The sequence below is a fragment of the Macrosteles quadrilineatus genome, unplaced genomic scaffold, assembly GCF_028750875.1.
Source record: "Macrosteles quadrilineatus isolate MER2022 unplaced genomic scaffold, UCM_ALF_1.0 Scaffold_2__2_contigs__length_208266976, whole genome shotgun sequence".
Lineage (NCBI taxonomy): Eukaryota > Metazoa > Arthropoda > Insecta > Hemiptera > Cicadellidae > Macrosteles > Macrosteles quadrilineatus.
In genome coordinates, this window is record NW_026542595.1 from 206,852,661 (window position 1) to 206,874,118 (window position 21,458).

General features: G+C 33.9%; 1 protein-coding gene across 2 annotated transcripts; it reads right to left on the bottom strand.

Annotated features, from left to right (window-relative positions):
- Window positions 1-1,290: 1,290 nt before the first annotated feature.
- Window positions 1,291-20,908, bottom strand: LOC128987618 (uncharacterized). 2 transcript variants are annotated; one of them, XM_054408564.1, is made up of 5 exons: window positions 20,820-20,908; window positions 12,640-14,923; window positions 12,009-12,071; window positions 3,684-4,020; window positions 1,291-1,580 (listed from the first exon to the last, which is right to left on the bottom strand). In XM_054408564.1, the coding sequence occupies exons 2-5, from the start codon at window positions 14,875-14,877 to the stop codon at window positions 1,498-1,500; spliced, it is 2,721 nt and encodes a 906-aa protein (XP_054264539.1). In that variant the 5' UTR covers window positions 14,878-14,923; window positions 20,820-20,908; the 3' UTR covers window positions 1,291-1,497. The 2 variants fall into 2 exon arrangements, with proteins under 2 accessions (XP_054264539.1, XP_054264540.1); XM_054408565.1 differs by lacking the exons at window positions 1,291-1,580; window positions 3,684-4,020 and adding an exon at window positions 9,251-9,323.
- Between the last annotated feature and the right edge of the window lie 550 nt (window positions 20,909-21,458).

Sequence of the window (21,458 nt, forward strand, 5' to 3'; positions counted from 1 at the left end):
AAGTGTGATGAATATGTTGTGGTTGAGTTGAGCACAAAACCGTTTTGACACAAAAAATATAATCTTTAATAGAAAGGCAACACCGATCAAATTAGCATTAAATCAGTCAATTAGACTTCTCATCGCATTGTAAAATCTAAGCCCTGTCTTATATGAGTAAAAACTGTAGGTTGAGATCTAATTCTCAATTCAACCAATAATCAATTGAGATGGGGCGCCACCAAGGTGCGTACTCTAACCCAAATATGAGTGAGGAAGAATGTACAGGGTGGTCGAAAAGTCCCTTTACACAATATTGCAGTACGTAGTACACTGTTGTTATAAACACAACTGATCAGCAAATATTCGTACAAGTAGTAAGGAAACAGTGGGAAAATAGAATAAAGCCTCTTTCTCCCTTCCCCCACTGCTGCTTCGGCCCTAGAACACCAATTAAATTTATCTTTAGTGTAAAGGGACTTTTTGGCCACCCTGTAGAATGGTGTGAGATGCTGTGTAGCTTTGTTACTGATTAAGATCAGCTGATTCGTCAGTCTTGATCATTTATTTAAAGCCCAAAGATCAGGAATTGTTTGGATTAAAACTACAGGATGTGTTATGAAACTAAAAATACTTACTGTATATCACTGGTAAAAAAAATTAAAAATAAATTTATTACTTGATTTTTCCTTTTTAAGGCACACAATACATTATAAAAGAATTCTAATCAGTTTTATATCAGTCTTCTTTGACATAAAAGTCTTTACAACATTCATCTTTAGCTTTCAAAAGAACAGCAGTGAGGAATCATATTCTTGCAACCAAATTATCCAACGAGCGACAAAATTAATCCTAAAACACAGACATACCCTCAACAATACACTAATGGATAAAGAGAACAACTAACAACATGCATGAATTATAATTGAGCAAAATTCACTTGCAACAGTACAAATCAACAAATAAATGTAAAAATAATCAGTCTTGATCACTCAGTCATATAAATAACGTCAATGAAAAAAATCAAAACCACCGAATAAGAATAATCACAAAAAATACCTCTAAGCTATGAAATACCAAAACTTAACTATACTTTAGAATACTGTTTATCAAAAATAATCATTGACTTCATCGTTAAAATAGATCATTGTTAAAAATGTATAAATATTGATGTTTTAATACAACATAGATTATAGAACTAGGCAATAAATAAGCATATACGTTCGTCCAAGTAGTTCAGATCATTAAAACTTTTAAAAATACCTATTTAAATTCTGACGTATAAGTGAATTATCTACACTAGGAAACATTCAATACAAATTTGAAAAAGTGTATCCATCCTTTCCAGTGTCTCATGCAAAAATATTTCTCTTTCAAAACTATGAATACCATTTAACAATGTTTAAGAAACCTTTGGAGTATTGCCTCAGGACTGTTTTAAGAAATAAATTAAGAAAGTCTGTATAGAACTAGAAAGTCAATATAACAAATAAGTTAAGAAAGAAAATGATGATGAAATCAGTCGAGAGGACGAATGTCAGATTCCACAGTTGATGGAGGATCCCAAGCATGAAGTTGGCGTCTCCATGCATGTATCATACCTAGAAAATCCAAAGATTTCTATTTTGATAAAAAAAATCAAGAGAATGAACAGTTCAAATGCATGATGGGTAGTAGAATTGTTTGAACCTTGAAGTTTTGATTGTTTATGTACATCAGGTTAATCTATTATCTTTCTAAAACTTTATCAACAAATTTTATTTCCATTGTGTTTTTAATTGTATATACTGTATCTTCAATAGACATAGTTCTTGTAGAAGTATTGAATTTAAAAAAAAAGAGGTTGGGCCGAGCCCAAAAATTTATTTTCAGGACGAGGGGTATTAATATTATTTTACGTTATTATTTTTTGCATCTTAACATACAGGAAAGTAAAGTCAGATTCAAAATACTACACCAAAAGGTTTTGAGCTTTCGGTTAAACATGTAATTTTCAAAACTTAATGGAGTGAAAACGGGAACAACTAATTGGCATAAAAAGAGTGCTCTAAACAACAAAAAGGAAGTAATGAAGGCGAATCATTAGTTTACACAATTGACTATTATTATAGGAGTTTAAGCACTTGTGGTTATGGAGTCTTAAACCAGTTAAACAAAACATTAAAACAAAAATGAAGTTCATAGACAAATCGGCTAGATTTTTGGCATGTTATAAGGCCTAAATGTAGAAATTCATATTTTTAAAAGCTTTAACATTTTGAAGGGGGGGGATACACAAATTACCCATATTGGTTCCCCTGTGGAAGGATATTACCATAGCAAAATAAATACAAACTAAGAAAACATATCCACATTAAAAAAATTCATTTCTCTCTCACAGAATGCCGATCAGTTCCCTTACATAAAAATATGAGACTAAAAATTACATTTTTTGCCATTAAAAACTCATTATTATATGTGCAGTTCATCTAATATCCTAATATTAGGTAAAGTTGAATTTTAGAAATCATAAGTAAAGTATGAGAGGGATAAATGCACTTAAATTTAATTTTAAAATGAAAACATGCATAACAAAATCTCTTTCCCGTTGTTTTTTTTTTTTTTTTTTTTTATGGAATTGATTGTCTTTACTCTTTTATTTAGTCTTAGTAAAAATGTAAAAATATGAATGCTTTGTCAAGCTTTGTTACTGACTAAAGATTCTGTCTTTCACAAAGTGTTTGCCAGCCTTAGAATGAAAATGAATGAATTCAAATACTTGTTTATCGAGGCGAACATAAGGACCACATGGTCTTTTCTTACAGTTAACCTCTTATGTGGATGGAGGAAGTTAAAGGAAGCTGTGGAAATGGAACTAGTAAGACGAGGTAAATCTTGGAAACCTTGACCCGTTGAAGGGAATAGAATGGAAAGCAGCACCTAGGTGTCTGACCTACCTTCCTAAAATACCAACATCTCATGATAGCATATGTGATATGAGGAAAGCAAAACAGAACAAGGCCTCCCATTCCAATAAAATACAAAAGGTTGTACTAGAATGGTGCAGGAGAAAACACCGATTTTTTTGTGTGGAATCTCCACATACTTCAATTACGGACCCATCGGAGAATCCGAAGAAAATCTTTTCCCTCTTACCGCAAAAAAAGTAAAAATTAAATCATCAAAAAGCTACTGACTTTTCTTAGGATCAAACCAGCTCTGATTTTTGGACAAGCACTCTAATAGCTCAGCCACCCTACAGTAGGCTATACAGGGTGGCCAAAAAGTCCCTTTACACAATACTGCAGTAAGTTATGTATTACACATCAGCAAATATTTGTACGTGAGTAGTAAGGCAACAGTGGGGAAGAGAATGAAGCCTCTCTCTCCCTTCCCAACCACCGCCACAGCCCTAGGACGAGGCGACACCAAGTAGAAAGTAAGGGCGGCGTTTGCACTAGTCACCCCAGAAATGCTGAAACGAATGAGCCAACGAACTTGGCGTCGAGTCAAGCTTTGCCGAGACAATAGAGGCATGCATGCCGATGTTTTGGACAAAAAATTATGTTCACTTGGTGTATTCAACAATTAATTTCTGATTACAATAGATTGTTATCGGATACAATTATTTTTAAAGGGACTTTTCGGCCACCCTGTACTTAAGAAAATGCACCAGAAAAATTTTGTTTAAGGAAAATCTATTAAATTTGTGTTTTAAAGCTTACCGTCCCAAGTACGCCGGCTACACCGGAGATGCCTAGGCGGTGTGACCGGATGGCCACAGCTTCTCTTGCGTCGAGGGACCAGACTGCAGTAGCGAGCGTATCCCGCTGTGTTTTTCCCGTACTCAATCTGTTTCTGTCGCCGCTTCAATACGTCTTCACTAGTTTCCTCTTCAAACTTAACCAGACGGCCCCAACTGCCTACAGGCAGAGCTTTTGAGTTGTGGCTTTTTATTTTGTCACTGCCACCCTCAGAATCTTTTAAAGCCACGTTGTTGCTGTCTTCTTTGCCAAACACAAATACATCGTTTACTTTTCCTGTGATTGAATCTGCAATGGCCTAAAAAAATATACAAATATTTTTTAGATCATTGTGCTGCTACAAAAAATCAAATTGAAGTTGCACTGCTAGTCTTTTAATAAAAGAAATAAACATTGGTGTAAATTAATATCTTACTTAATATTAAAAAAATAAAACACAGGAATAGAGCCAATAAAAAACAGATGGACATTATGAGTATATGGAATATTTTTTATTCTACTGAGGTTATAAAATAAAAACCCCACTGGCTTCCAAAGTTGCCATGTTATTCTCATGAATAACCTTAATATTTTAACTACCACATCTCATATATTAATATGCAAGCATGTATCTTGGAAAACTTTTTTCTTAGCTCCTGTGCATCGTAGGAAATATCTACGTATACGTATACTGTTAGAAGAAAGGTATTTTCCTGTAAATGGGTAAAATCCCTTTATAAACTAAAATAGGCTCAAAAATAAGAACACAAAATTAAATTCAAATTTTAAAAAAGTTAACATGGGTCTTATGGGTTGTCACGATAGTGACAAAATAACTACGAAATATAAACAGAAAACCAAAACAAATGGAAAGAAATTCCAATCACAAGTTTTATTTACAACATGGGGTGAAAATAGAGAAGTCTGTACATTACATATTTTTTCCTACAGTCACCCGACAAAGTTGGCTTCCCTGTACTGTTTATAGTACAGAAAGCTGCTAATTGCTGCATATTTATACTTTGCCGTACGGTTTATACTTTGCCGCACGGTTTATACTTTGCCGCACATCAGGATTCCAACCAAACAACACAAAACAGCGTGGTTTTATTATGCACGTAATCCGTGTACGCTTGGAAATAGGTTGGCAACACTTAAAGATAATAATACTATGAACAGCTGATTGACTATTATAACTACGATTTAACCTGTCATTTCGTGTTTATAGTTTTGGCATTTCTGAACTTTCTGGACTTTTCTTTTACACGTTTTTAAAACATTCCTACGGTCTTAATAAACAAGAAAATACCTTTGAAGCATTTTTTTTAGGCGCGGAAACCACTTCAAATTACAAAAACATACGGAACTATATTCTCAAAAGACGGAGCACATTTCTTGCCGAGGAAAAATAGCGGAGTGATACGGACCACGGGTACTACTTTCTCCAGGGCACCATTTGTGTAATTGTGTTGCTAGCTGAACCTAAAAACGTGTTGTATAGTGTTTGAAAGACTAATTATTTATGTTTTATAGTGACTGTAGGAAAAATATAATGTGTAACACGAGTGAAAAAGGCCTTTGCTGCACTCGAGATCATTCCGCACTCGCCGCTCGTGTGCAGCAAAGTGCCACTTTCACCACTAGTTACACAAATAACTATTGTCGAGTTTTCGGCCACTGGACTGGTTTCTAGTTAGAACATGTTTGAAAATGATTTTTTTGTAATGGCCGGAATTTACAATTTCACCAGGCCTATAACCACTTAGTGAATACCAAAATTGGTTGGATTGCAACTGGCTGACCAAATCAAGTGCAAGCAAAGGAACTTGAGTGAGGGCTTCTACTTCTGTGTTGCTTTCACACAAATCACATGGTTAAATTACAAACCTCAACTTTTATATTCAAGAAAAAGGGGCCCAACACATTTGTGGTGGGATTGGTGCTACAGCAATGTCTGTGGACAGCTGTGATTTGTTTTTGTTTGTATTTATTAGTATTTGGTTACTGAGGAAATCTATACTTATTTATGCCCAACTAATCCTCAGATTATTTATTACTGTTGAAGTATTTCTCAACACTCATTAGCGCAATTTACACACAATACAGTACAATACAACTAATCAACCACCTATGGGACCAAGACCATGGTCGGAACAATGAAAAGGGAATAATTATCCGAGGAATATTAAATGACCGAATTAGTTGATTAACTGACATTTAATGATCGTGTGCGATTGTGGAAGACAATGACAATGTTCCTGTGACCGCGGGAGACGTTTAATGTTTTTCCTACAATCACGGGGACAACAACGACGTTTCCTTTACTGCAAGAGATATTCCACGATTGCAGATAGACCCCTAACAACGATGAAGTTTCCGTGATTGCTGGAGACGATGATGATATCCCTGCAAGTTCAAGAGATATTTAATGTCTTGCCACGATCGCCAAAGTAGATGATGTTTTTTCCATAACCTTGGGATTCGTCTAGGATTTTTCCACGATTGTGAAAGACGATTATAATATTGCCGTGACTGTGGGAGACGTTTAATTTTTTGCCATCATCACTAAAGGATGATAACTGATTCAAAATAAGATTTTTGCTGCGATTGCGGAGACGATGATAATCTCCACTACGATGATAATCATGACAAAAACTCAGAAATTACCGTGACTACATTGTCACCAATAGGCGATGGGACCAATAAAACGATGAAACGGACTAGCCAAGGTCAGGTTAGTGGAATTCTAATGTACTAAGTAGACTAGACATTTAAAGCCCTTACCTGAATTGAAAGAAAAGAATTCCAAACCAAGCAATAAAATTAGCAGATATAAAAAATCACGTTATTCTCTTTGGTGTCCTCTTCCTCTTGCGAAGAACGAGTATTGTGGCAGTAATAGGTACATAGTAACAGACTATTAACTGTTCCTATGATTGGTTATCTCGTAAAATCTTACTTATCGTACATTAGTAGCATTCTGTTATGATGGATATTGTGACTGAAGTTACACTGCATATTGGCTGAGTTGTTGGGCAGCGAGTAGGCCTAGGTTTCAAATGACTGATACCCTAACTTCTAACTTGGACAAGTTAGAACAACTTAACAACAACAAAAAGTCGTTTAGGTAACTGTCAGACTCAAGGGTATTTTGAGTTGTTACATGCTAATTTGTTGGATTAATAGATTCAACAGTTATTATAAGTTCCCATATAATTTGTTTATAAACAATTAGCCATTTTATAATTACGAAGCTATTACTAAATTTAAAACTGAAATTATTAAACTTACTTAAAAATCCTCCCCCCTTTTCTTCTTGAGGGAGTTTTTTTAATGACAAACAATAATAATAGTATAAAAAATATTTCTTTGAGTGAGTCTAGTGCTTAATAATATTTCCCATTCTTAACATTTTATGTGTTGTATGTTTATGTTAAAAACTATAGCTTCGTTGTTGATGAAAACTGTGATCAGTTTTGATTTAAATAAATTTTAGTGACAGGTGGGTGAGTTTTATTCATGTGTGAGTTAAATGAAAAAGAGAAAAAGACTTCCATTAATCTTTCAAAGTTGTTTAATCTCTGTAGTATTTTTACCTAGAAAGAATACAGTAAAATGTACATTAAGTGTTGATATGAATAACTTTTTATTTTTATTATTAACATAAAAAAGTTAACAATTAATTGTTGAAAAACAAAATGTTAAAAATAAAAGTAGACCTACTTTTAAAATCTAAGTTTAGGAACATTTTTTAATTGGTCCTGTAGCTGACAAATAAACCTAAATTAACATGGTTAAGGCACAATTAAATCTATATATATAATACGTGAAGCCGTTTTTTGTTAACGCAACTCCTCCCTTATTTGTGGACCAATTTCAACGTTTAAGGTGTCAAGAGATTCGTCTCAATATGAAGTTTTGCAATAAGGTTTTAGAATTTTGCAATTCCCACTCTTAAGGGCGTGAGACCCTCTCAGAGGTTGGGGTTTCCCCATAAGAAATACATAGAACAAATTTAAAAACAAAAAACAGCTGTTTATAAAAAGAAACTCATTAGCTTTTTGGGAGTAAATATTAATGTTTGTAATATTGAGTAGGTTAAGACCAAGTTAAACAGTTAATCAGTTTTGTAGGAAGAACAGAAAATGCCTCAATTTCAAAGAAGAAATATTGAAAACGGGAGTAGGGGACAATTAATAATAAGATATCTTATGCGTATGAGGAGAGTAGAAATAGAGAGGCCTGGTCTAACAGACATCCATCCCGATACACATTCACTTGGTGAGATGAATAATATTTGCCAGTTCTGCTATACATCGATGGTTCTGCTATGCAACTCACTTTGGAAGTGAAAAATATACGAAGCACATAGTGTTGTCACGGTGGTAAAGTAAACTCCCCTAATGTCTGATCAAATGAATGCATGCAAGGAATGTTTACTTCTGACACTGACAGATCGAGATATTTCAAAACATTTAGTAGAAACTATAATAATGCCTTGACTATGATAAGTTCAAGTAGTAAGATTGTTGGTAAGATTATACCAAATCTTGGCGGACCTTTTGTTTTTATTGTAAACTTTTGTATTACTTGCTCTACTTCAATTGAGAAAAAAACGCAAAAGGATTGTTTACTTCTATGTTATGTTGCCAGTTCCTCGGAAAAACCTATACGGTTTTTTGACTGAATTTACCAACACAATCCAGACATTACAAGTCAAAAATAAGAAGTTTCAAAAACTCATTTGCTATTGAAAGTTTTAGTGTCAATATTAGACCAAACATAAGGGAAGGAATTAGTGTTTATGTATTCAACGATTGAGTTGTTACGGTCAAGTTTAATTTTATGATTTAGGAGAGGCAAACAATATACGCTGTTCAAAAAGAGAATATGAAAATTACTATCCAAATCGTATATAGCTACAAGATTTATCCAACCTATTTCGACAAATGAATCCATACTATCAAAACTTTGGGACAGGTATTTAGAGAAACTCCACTGAACAACGGGAGACTGACAGACAACACGTTAAAATACGTTAACCAACTTTCAATGGTGTTGCTGCTTTAGCCTATTCAAAGCAGATTATGACAGTCCAGTTGGCAACCCAGAGTTTGTGGGTAAAAAATGGAGTACATGAAATGGTTGATATCACCTCACTTTTCAGGGTTCTCCACGGAGAAAATTCGTTTGATTAGGGGGATGTCTCAAATCAAAGGAATAAAATGCCACAACTTAAATTACTAAACACAGGTTATCAGTAAGACAACAGTTTTCGTCAATTCTCAAAGCTGGAAAAACTTTGTTGCAACATGTTAACTCAAATTGAAGCAGATCGTTTAGCATTCATTAGAAGTTATCAATTAAAACTGAGAGCAGAAATAATGCTGGTGAACCTTGACGACGCAAACAGAGATATTTAAAATTAGTTTCCAACAAGTGTTTAAACAACTCTAAGATGTAGCTACAATTACTCGAGTAAAGCATAAAGCTTTCCTCGGCGTTATGTTTCATACTATGCGGCTCATTGAGCCGCACGGGTTCTCTAGTTAAAACTAATTAATAAATTATTTAAATTAATTCACATCACAGTTTTGAATCTAAGACTTGAATTCTCTGCAGCTAGAAAAAAAAACAAATGATAAGGGTTAAGTAAAAAAAAACTTAAATTAAAATTGATTTTTTATTAAAGCTAGAGCTATTAAGTTTCCAAATTGACCAAGGACTAATGTAAAAATGGCTCTAAATTATTTTTTTATATTATTCTCTAAGTTTATACTTAGCAAATCAAGAATAAAACAGATCAACATTTAAATGTAAATAAATATTGGTTCAACATTTGTAATCACATTATCATTAGGAAATACTTGATCCAAAAGGTAAATGGGTAGTTGGGTTTTATTAAATTTCAAATCCCTGAAATCAGACAAATGGAAATTCATTTAGTTTGCAGGTTTGCTGCAGCAAGGGTATTTTCTAAGTTTCTAGGAAGTATACTGTAAATGGATTTTGTTTATAATATTCCAAAAATGCAATATGAAAAAAGAAAAAGAAAAAAGAAAAGAAAAAAACTAAAGGCTTTTTGTGTATGTGGGATATTAAAACAAATGGTGTGATTTTTCAGTACGTTTTAAAAGATAAATTTAACAAAACATTTGCAAGTGTATTCATTATTATTGTCATATTATTTATATATTATTATTCTGAATATGATTTCATTAATAATAATGCATATACATGTGTTCTCGCATTAATTGTGACTAGGATTGGAAGGACAAGTAAACTGGGCCAAATATAAAAGAGATGGGGGAGGGAAAGGCCTTAATAGACTGAACAAAAAATTAAAAAAAATACATTAGGGTAAATTATAAAAGTTGTTGACGATGGGCAAAATAAAATAAATGTATGAAAAAAGAAGAATAAAATTAATAGTGTGTCTGAATATGATTTTATGTTGTTAAAATTGAAGAAATAAGCACTTTCAGGGTGTCTACTACATTCTGGATAAAAAATTCATGGACAATTCCCGTACATTTAAGGACCTTTGTTGGTGTGATTACAGAATAATATTCCTGATTTGTCAAACTGTATTAATCTTGTTCTTCGTGGTTGTTCCAGAGAGAAAAGTAAAATATAATAGACAAGAATTAAATTTCAAAATAGAAACTTATTGAAGTAAACAAACATATACTTTAGGTACAGCTTTTATAGTTTAACAGAAAAACGCAATCAATGTCTCCTGCAATAGCGACAAAATCCTAAATATCTCCATCGGTCACGGAAACATCATAACATAGCTTATCCGATGCAGGTGGATTAATTTGGCATTATTCGCCCTGGCACAACGTTAGGTCCTCGACTACTTTTGAAAAAAAAAAATCTTTAATGCATAATGAATATATTGTAACTCGGTTCTAGGTACAAATCGGTACCAGTAAGCACAGAGTAAGATTATTGTCTTTTCATCTGCAAAGTTAATATCGACACATAGCAATCATTACTTTATCTTAGGCTCAATTACATTTTCTTAGTATATTTTACAGCACTTTCAAAGAATCAAAATACCCAGGCCTAGGCCTAATTATTTAGGAGGGCCTATATAAACTGAGAAACAAACTATGAGGTTATACAGCAAAGTCACTACAATAAGATAATAAGATAAAAAGATAGTTAATAATAGTTAATAAGATTTAGATTGCTTAAAGCATACAACTCAATAAATAAATATGGGAAATAAAAAACATTGAAACCTGACTGCCAACAATGTACAAAGATACAGAAAATGCTATGACATCATTTGAAACCAAGTAGGCCTACGTAGTGATAAAAATGTAATGCAAACAATGATGCTTTTGGTTTTGTCAATTGAAAGATAAAATATCCATAAAAAAAGGGTTTAATTTAGTTATGTTTAAGATTATAGTTACATGTTTTATATGAAACCATAAACAGTTTTATGGCCCTAGGCAATGGCCAGCGGCAAATTGAAGTACAAGTAAGAAGTGAAATTTAACAACCATTATAAAACTATTATTTCCATGATAAAATATGTTTGGGATCTAATAATGATTACCCTAGTCATAAATAAATGTTGTAAAGGAATAAAAGTGATACAGCTTTTATGAGCTAAACTACTACTGAATCAACAGTTCTTGGAAGTACTTGATTTGACACTTGATTGTCGTGATAAAATATTAATGGGTTTGAGAATGCTGGGGTTTTTATTGCATATTTGGTTTTTATTAGGGTTTTTATTACTCTAGTAATAAATTATGAAAATGTAAACAAACATCTGATAAACCTTTTATGTGCTCCTAACCAACTAGCGATCGATAAAATTATGGCCCATTAAAAATTTAAGGACATAGTCTGGCATTTAAGGACAATTCCCGTACATTTCATGGCCAGTAAAAAATTAAGTACAATTCCCGGTTTTCCCGGATTTCCCGGTTGGTAGACACCCTGACTTTTCAAAGGGTCCATTAGCAAAAATAGGAAATCGGCATTGGAGATATTTTGTTCACAACTACAGTATATTTTCTGGTTCAGCTGTCCTAAAGTTCTCGGAGTTCAGCTAAGGGCTTCATCGAAGCTACATCGCACTGACTAGCTGAAGATGTGGCTAGCAAAACATCATACATTGTGGCAAAACATGTCATAACCTCCAAATGCAAATAGTTTAACTGATCGACAGTTGGAGATTGGAGATATTACTTCCTCCTATACTCACAGTTCAGGAGCCAAACCACACAGCTTATTTCTTATCATTATACACATCTATAGATAAAATGTGACTTAAGATCTCACCTCTTGTTTTTCATTCTGGCTGTCATTTTGATTCTGTCCTTCCTCAGATTTACTTCCAAGCACCTGCCCAAAAAGCATTGTGATAAAATTGTGGTAGTAAAGACAAGTAATATTATGGCCGAACACTTAGGTAAATTGTGGAGATCTTTGTCAATCAGTAAATCAATATATGACTTCCGCCTTATTAGCAATGTATAGGGATTTTTTAGTAGTGATTTGAAAAATGTTTAAAAACACAAAAATAGTATGTTTAAACCCATAATAATAGACTTGATCATGACAGATCCTATAAACAACTTAATTGAAATTGAAGGAAGGTAAACTTTTTTGTTAGGTTAATTGTAGTAATACTGTATATGTCAACCAGTAAATAATTACATGACTTCCATAACTATTATTTAACAATATATAGCAATATTTTTGGTTTTGTGATTTGAAAAGTAAAAAAACTAATAAAATGTGTTACACCATAATAATTGACTTGGTAAGAACAGGTCTTATCATTAACTTATTATTATTATTAGTTTTTTTTTGTGCAGGCTTGATATAAGGAGAGAACAAGTGAATGTGATGGGACTGTTAACAGAGATGACTAGGTAAGAATACATAAAGTATATGGTTCAACACTTACATTCTCCTCACATGATTTTATTTCGTCTTCTGATGTTTTTTTCTCAGAATCCTTACTCATCAATCTTGAAAATTCATCAAAATTGAAGACTTTTGAATCTTTGGGCAACTTTTCCAAATTTTCCGGAAGCTCAAATAAAGATCTGGCGACATTAGGTGAAGTAGAAGCATCCTTTGTACTTTTTTTCTTCGTAGTGAAGCCTTCATGCCGTTTCCCCTTGAAGTGGTCCACTAAATTGTTTTCAAGAATATCCAGATCCAAAGACAATGGTATCAAGGTCTTGCATAGTTTACAGTAACAATGTTTTCCATCCACATTCTTGACAATGACTTTTTCATTGTTCTTAACCAATTGGTTTTCATCCAAAAGCAAAGAGTACAAATGATTGAGGACACTGGCCGGAATTGTTTCCATTCGACGACACTTGTATGTTCTAATACTGGTTGGTAGAGCTGTCAGAACTTTAAATGTGAAAGGATTTGTTGAAGAACAGCCCGGACAGTTTTTAAGCCATTCATTTTCTCTCTTCTTATGCTCACTGCTCATGAGATGCTCAGTCTCAAAACTATGACTGGGTCCTGAGAATTGACACAGCATACACATCACGGAAAAGTTATCCTTCTTCAAAACATAGCCAAACTTATTTGAAACAATAGATGCTATATTCATCGGCCTCGAAGGTACATTAGAGTTATGATCACCGTTTTTAGCTTCTAGTTTCGCGACTGGTCTAGATGCTTCAAACACAGCTTTGTTTGATTCTTTGTTTACTTTTGGAGCAGGTGCTCTCGTTTCCATGTTGGTTTTGTGTTTGCTTCCCAGAAGGTGTGTCCTGAGATTGTATGTGCTAGGAGGCACGACACGGTTACATATCAGACAAGTGACACTGCCCTTTTCATTTTCTATAACATAGTCAACGTCTCTAAGGGCAGGTGGCATGGTGCTAAGCAGTTCCTTCAGCCTACTACCTCCTAGCTTGGGCTGATCACCATCACCATCACCCTTCTTTTTTAAAACAATAGATTTTGCTTCATTCATTATGTTTTCCTGCACAGTGCTCTTTTCTGAAACCTTGTTAAAGTTTGAATTGATATTGAGCTTGAACAGCACATTGGCTGCATGTTCCATTTCGTTCACATGAGATACCAACTGCTGCAAGTTGGTTTCAAACTCCTTATTGCAGTATGTACACATTATACTTCCGTTGACTACAACCCAGTTGTCTTTACCAGCGATGCTGGCTTCTCCGAATAGTCTGAGCACTTCAACAGCTTTTTGGTTCTTAATGTGACCCTGACTTTTCATGTGCATGACAAAGTTTTGGGATAGTACTTCTTGATTATCTTCAAACGGTATCTTTACTTTGCAAAGCTGGCATCTGAACTCTGGCACTACTCTGCTTTCAACAAAATGCAAATTTTCCTTGATGATATCAGAGGATGCAGAGAGTGCCTGTAAGACTGTCTCGGTACTGCTGCCTGTGTCATGGTTCACCTTCTTGCTGATGTGAGAGTCATCGTTGTTGTGAGCTATAATGTTCACAATCGTCTCATGTGGATTTAAGGACGACATAGGTATATCGCAATGACATAAGTTACAGCATAAACTAGATCCATAAAAAGACACAAATTCCATGATATGATGGAGATGTGTGGGCATTTTAGTTTTAAAATACTCTATGGCTTTATCTTCGTGTTTCCTTGTTTTCAGATGATTTGAAAGGCTCAAAACAGAATCCAAATTCACCAAGCAGATGTTGCAATAGAACATTTTGTCATTAATAACAAAAAAACTCTTGTGGCTCTCAAAGCTTTTCGGGAAAGTTTTGAATATACAGTCAAAGATTTCTGAATTGTTTTCTACATTTTCTGAATTGTGATTGTCATTAACATCGAGATCGTTTGAATGTTGAACTTTCTTTTGAGCTTTGACAACAGATGCCCATCTTTTTACATCAGGTTTTTGTTTTTGTGATTTTGGTGTGACTGCTTGATCATTGATAACTTTTACGCCTATATTGTCTGTGATGTTTAGAGATCCAATAAGATCTTTAGGTTTTAATTCATCTAATGCCTTACTCAACTTTTCCTGTAGGCCACAATTCTTTACTGGATTATCGGAGCTCGAAAACATAAGCCCAGGAAAACATTTTTCATATGATTTTTTACTTTCATCAATTTTGAAGACTAAGTGTCCAGGCGAGTTACTTAAAGCCATGTTTGTTTTTGTCAAATTCATTCCATTCCCAATCAAATAGCTTGAGCCGACCAATAGAAGAAATAACCTGTAAAATAACACGAATAAGTAACTTTTAACTTTCAATTATAATTGGAAAAAATATACTTAACTTAGACTAAAAAGAATCAGTTGCATTTTACAGACTTCATTGTATCATTTATAGCTTCTGATCATTTATATGTACTTTACCTGTACATTTTACCTAAATATACAATTTTCCTTGAGGTTATAATAACAATTTTGGTTTTGTTACATGTAGGACTATAGTCGAATCCTTTAAAGATGCGCTCACAGCATTAGGGCCTACATCTATTCAGAGTGCTTAAAAATGCCTCTAAGGGCCGGTTTCGGAGCTCGGGACTAACGCTATTCCTGGACTAAAATCCAGTTCAAACCACTTTTTATTCTAGGACTAAAAAATCGGGTTTTGGAGCTTGAGGATTACGCTAGTCAACGACTAAGTCTATTCCGAGAGTTAACTAGTCCTGGACTTACTTTCATGGGTTTCGGAGTCACGGGTTACTTAATCCTCAAATAAAATTTTATTCAATCGGGTTTTGGAGCCAAATATTTTATCCACAACTGGGCAACAAAGACTAACTCGAGGAATAAGTATAATGAGCAATTTTTTGTCCAAGTGGAGGGTTAGAATCAGGGGTGCCCATCCCCCCTAAGGCTTATGACGCAAATTCCCCCCCAAAACTGATCAAGACAAACCTCCCCCATATCAGTCGTAGGTTCACCCCATAAATCAAGTGACACTTTAACCGTTCAGTAGATCACTGTTTGTACATTTACCCACTTACCTATACTATAAACGAGACATTATAGTAACAAACACATTGGCTAAATAAACTAAAAAATAGCATAACATTTTCAATTGATGCTAGGGATTAAAGTAAATTATAAAAATTTTCTCAGTTTTATAAAATTCTCTTTGGTTTAATTGAAGCCAGTGTTTAGTAAACACTTAATCGAGGAGAGGCAACGTCAATCGCAAAATGATTTAATTTAAAATATAAGAGTAAACATTTTTGCTCAGTGCATTTCAACGTAACCTTGCAAGAAACATAAGTAAAAAAAGGTTTACAAATTTGTTCAATAGGATGTGACGACTGCTTGCAATATCGAAAATCAATGATGACTATTGACTATTTTGTTGTTGCTACTTCTCAGAACTGATTGGTAGAAACTAAAAATCATGATTACAAAATTGTTCAATAAAGCAAATTATGTAGGCCTATAGCCTACCTACTGTAGTTGTGGAGTTCTCCAAAAATTGTAATTATGTGTATACTACATTGTTATAATAAACATGCATATTTTAAGGCCTAATCCCACCACATGTTAAGCAATTTAAAATCATAAACAACAATTTGTTAAAATATATTAAAACATTTTAATTTTACAGTTTCCACAAAAGTCTATTAAGAGAATAATTCCCACAAGCTTGATGTTTACAACTAGAGGGAAGAGGTTAATACAGCAACGGTTATACAATATTACTTATTTCCTTTGATCAATAAACATTTTAGACCTACCACTTAGCTGTACAAAACATTCTTGTACAACTAAATCGGCTGCTAGAATAATTAAGAATTGAAATAGGATACATACATAGTATTTTATCATAAATCAGCCATCCTGTTACACCAAAGAAATAGGCCTAAACGTATTAATAGTTATGGCATTTACACATAGTATAATAAATAAACTATACATAGGCCGTGTCATTTTTATCTAAATGCTGAAAAGTGTTGCACACGCTGAATGTTTGCAGCTGTCAACTTCAATAAATGTACCTACCAAAAGCAATGCCTAGGCCTACCAAAAGCTAATCTAGAACGTTTGCGTCGTCTGCTAGACTTGTTAAAAACTAAAACCAACTTGAAACAAAATTGAGACCAAAAATTAAAATTGTCGCCTTTGACATTCCCTTACTCTTAAAATTATCGTTATTTCAACAGAAGAATCAAGCGAATCTGTTGACTAATAACTCAGGATCTTGGAATAAAAAATCCGTGCATGCTTTGATATAATATGGTTTTAACTTGATTTATTTTGAATATATAAACATATTCCTTTCAAACTATTTAATGCATTTTCTGTTTCCTTGTAATTTTTAAACTTTAATGCAAAAGGTATTCACATGGAAATTAAGAGTTTTTAGTTACCGGTAGCGTATATATATACCAACGGCTACTATACCTGCTTCACCGAAAGAATGCAAAACGTTGGTGTTTGTGCAACAACAAACGGCAGTATTGGCGTCGCGCGAGGGCTGAGGACGAGGACGAAATGAACAGAATCAATTAATTATACTACCCACTACATGTAATAAATAGTTTACTTTTAACGTCCCATTCCATTAAATGTCAAATTCTTAATCAGCCCAAAATTTACATGCAATTTCATATCGTACCTTTTGATATTTTTTTGTATAATTTTCTCTTTAGTATTTAAGCAAAATCATCTTTGAATGAAACTTGTTTAGGCCTACTGTATTTACAATTTATGCTAAAGACTATAATAGGCCAAACGGTTCCTAAAATTAATTTTATAAGGTACTAAACGTAGATTTTAAATAATATAACGATAAAAGAAAGGAAAACTTAACTGTAATAATAAAATATAGGGCCTATCAAATCTAAGTACGTATTTAATACGCTAGGTAGGCCTACATAATGGTTTTTACCATTGGGCAAACGTGACGTCACAAACTAGGGGGTAAAATTCCGACCGCAAATTTTTGAGTTTCGCGACATCAGTTCAATGGATAAACGCGGAATCAAACCTATATTTTCAAGGTTGTGAATTTAATCAGAACACATAAAATTTTTAAAACCTATAAGCTTAGTGTACGGGCCGAAATTTTACCTCCGGACTTTTACCCCCTTCATGAGATCAGCTCAAAATGTACACCCCGGAATTTTACCCCCTGGCCAGATGTATTAAATTAGTGGGAATGGTTAATTCTCTTCATTCGTTTTTAATTTAATAGTAGGCCTAAACATTTTATTGTTAAGTAGCCTATCTTAATTTATTTGTAACATAAACTAATCGAATAGGTTTTTAATTTTAATTTTGAGATTCGAGTATCAGGATTTGATCATTGAAGCCAACTGTTAATTTATATGATCAAAATTAAACAGCGAATTCTGTTTACATAGGTAGTTGAGATTATAAGATAAATAAATAAAGATAAGCGTATAAAATGTCTACAATGAAATAAAAATAGAAATGTGAAAATCAATCATTCTTAATCATTTCTATATCCGGCCAGGGGTAAAAATCCGGGGGTTAAATTCAGGGGGTTAAAAATCTGGCCCGTACATCTTCAGTTGTCCAAACGCTAGTTATATGGACAGGGGGTAAAATTCCAGCTTTTATTGCTAATCTGATTAATCACGCTCTGTCTATTTTCATTAGACTTCCAAATCCGCAGGGGTAAAAATCCGCCCGCGAACAAACTTTTGAGCTTTGCCCATGGGGTTAAATTCCAGGGGGATAAAATATAAAATTTCGGTGACCCTTTAAGGAAAGGTATTGGTCTGTAGATGAGCCAACAAAAGAGAAACGATGTAAATTCCCCCGGGGCTTTGTTCCGGTGGCCTTTTAAGTTTCCTTCCTATATATATATATATATATTTTTACTGATTAAATTAAGTTAAATATTCAAGATTTTAATAACTTCACTCTGTCTATTGTATAGCTGAATTTGCATGGAACCTTAAGAGTAACCGTTGATTTGGGCGGGTTTCACATAGTATTAATTAATAGCCTACAATGAAAAAAATTAATTTATTTGTTTTATTGACCTCGTGCAGGTCAATCTTTGTTTATGTGGTGATTGTGATACGAGTCTTGCTACAGATGACTTTAATAATGCTATATTTTACTAAAGAATACTTTTAATCAAAACTAACAGTATAGGCTAACAAAACAAGATTATATTAGCCTATTACAGTATTATTTTCAATTGAAACTCATAGTATAATAATTTAGAATTTGTGTAAAAAAACAAATATTTCAGCCTAGAGCTAACTCAGATAACCTGGAGTCACAGATAACCGGAGCTCAGATGATTGGGAGTTAACTGAAATTGCTTGGACACCTACTTATTCTCTACTACAGATTGTACTTCCAGGAATTGTTAAACAATCTGAGAACACAAATACATTCTAAGCAGATAAATTATAACTATGTAGGGCCTACCCCTAGAGCGTTATGTTGTAATAATAATCATTTGTTATGGTTGATTTGCATACAAAAAATTATCAAATATTTCCCCCTATTTTTATCATCCCAAAATATTTATTTCAAAATAGTTGTAACACCTTAAATAGGCCTAGACAATTATTGGGGCTTGCGTTAGGATTACAAAAGTCGCAACCAATCTCGAATAGCCTATATCTCTAATATCTACAGTTTTTAGATGCTCATAAAAAATAACTTGGACAAAGTAAAGGCATAGGATAACACATTTGACACCTTATCCTTCAATCGGGAAGTTTTTTTTATCAAACTTAACAGCAATAAATTAAGATAATCCTTCAGTTTTTTTTTTTTTTTAATGATGGTTCACATAACTTAACTGGGTTTTTATTTCGGCATACGTTTTTGAACACAATAGGAAAGACAAAGCACGAAGGAGTCATTATCCCAACTGATAACAGATTATAACCAGAGAGACAGTAGACACTAGGGTCGCTATAAGCGCTGACCGTGAACAACTTTGATAAGTATTGTCTCAAATTTGTATTTCAGCTGCCCCTACCACCACTCAAAAACTAAAATTCCCCGTGATTCGAACCTTAGTCCTAGAATAAGTAGTCCAGAAGTTGACGAATAAAGGTAGTCGCCGAATAGACTAGTCCGCAGACTACGGAGTTGCGAGCTCTGACACCCGATTTTTTATTCGATGACTAACTTTATTCACTGACAGGGCTTGCCCATCTAGGCCTAGTTATTGAGGTTGAAAAAAATAAAAATTACCTTGAATAAACCCAAAATGACGCTAAACATTCCCAAAACCGGTGTTTTATTGGGATATATGGGAAAATATGTAGGCAATAAAAATGACGTAGGATAATTTTGAACTAGGTAAGTGATCATCTAGGCTACTGAAGAGTGATCATCTCTTTATTTTAACTTATACAGAGAATGAGAGACTTACTCTAATAAACAGATTGGAGCGGAACATTTCTTAAAACGTCTAGGCCTAATGAAAATTTGAACTCAACATTCTGAACTAACTTAAGTTGGGATTAACTTAACATGTAAAATAATGCATATACTTGAGTTTTGATTGCTAGGTTAAAAATATTAGGCTACATGATGTTGGCCTCCGAATCACTTAAGTTAATTAAAAAATGGTTTATGCTTAAGTTAACTAACTGCAGTTTAAATGCACACATCGCGCATCAATCAACCCATGAAAAATGTTCGTGACTCTTAGTATATGTAAACTTAAGTTATTAGTTTTTTTAATTTGTGTTCCTGTCCTTATTTGTGTTCTTGTAGCTAAGTCAGTTTAAATGTGACGAATTTGTACGAATGACAACTCTTGACTTCCTTTGACACCTGAAGAAAGCCCCTGAGGGCTGAAACTGCAGTAGTGTAATAGGCCTACTACTCCAAGGATCACCTGATTTAAACCATTTTTTTTTTATAATTAGGCCTAATCCCAATTCCTACCTGTGCTGTAAGTTATTGAGGCATAGCTTAGGCCTAGTAAGTAGCTTACACTTTGAATCGAAAATTGATTGACAGACAAGGCCTAACATGAATGTAACTTAACTTTCAGTAAGTTAAGTTAAGTTTATTAATGTACAATATCCTAACTGAGTTTTATGTGCTATAATTTATATTGAAATGTCAACCATAAACTGAATAGGTTATGCCTACCTAGTAAAAGATAAAATTGTGTAACTTTAACTTACGTTATTACAACAACGTGGTTCTATTGTATTCGCCAAAAGCCCATTTGCGTTGCGAATGTGAATGTGAATTCAAATTATTGTGTTGTGCGTTGTGGTTGTGCGGTGTGCCGGCGTGCCTGTTGTGTGGACTCTGGACTCTGGATCTGGAATGGTGGAGGTGGACTGGCAGTCCACCGGACTGCGCCGCGGTAGTAGTGAGTGGTAGTAGTGGGGATGAAACGGAACGGAAGTCGGAACTCGCAGTCAGTCGCAATACTCGCAATTTTCGCAATCGCAGTTCCAGGCGGCGCCCAGCGGCACAATTTTTATTTCAGCTGCAGTTTTTTAATACGGACAAAATGAGAGTTTAAAAATTAGAAATTAAAAAAATATTATAAAACTAAAAAAATATAAAATTAGTTTTAGCGAATTTCCCTATAGGGAAGTAGCTATTACCGTAGGTCTCATGGTAAGACCTAAGCCCGGGACCGATTTACTTTTTCATTTTTATGTCCCCAGAGGCCAAAAACACCATTCGTTCAAATTTTTATATATATATATATATATGTGTGTCCATCCGCACGATAACTTGAGTAATTTTTGTCCGATTTTGATAAAATTTGGTTTGAAGGTGTAAGGCGGGATAAACTTGAATGAGTT

Bases quoted from the DNA above. Each gene is read 5' to 3' on its own strand.
- LOC128987618 (XM_054408564.1), bottom strand. From the start codon at position 14,877: ATGAATTTGACAAAAACAAACATGGCTTTAAGTAACTCGCCTGGACAC. The intron at 4,021-12,008 runs GTGAGATCTTAA...ATATTTTTTTAG, and splicing joins GCCAGAATGAAAAACAAGAG to GCCATTGCAGATTCAATCAC. The intron at 1,581-3,683 runs GTAAGCTTTAAA...TGGATTTTCTAG, and splicing joins TAGCCGGCGTACTTGGGACG to GTATGATACATGCATGGAGA.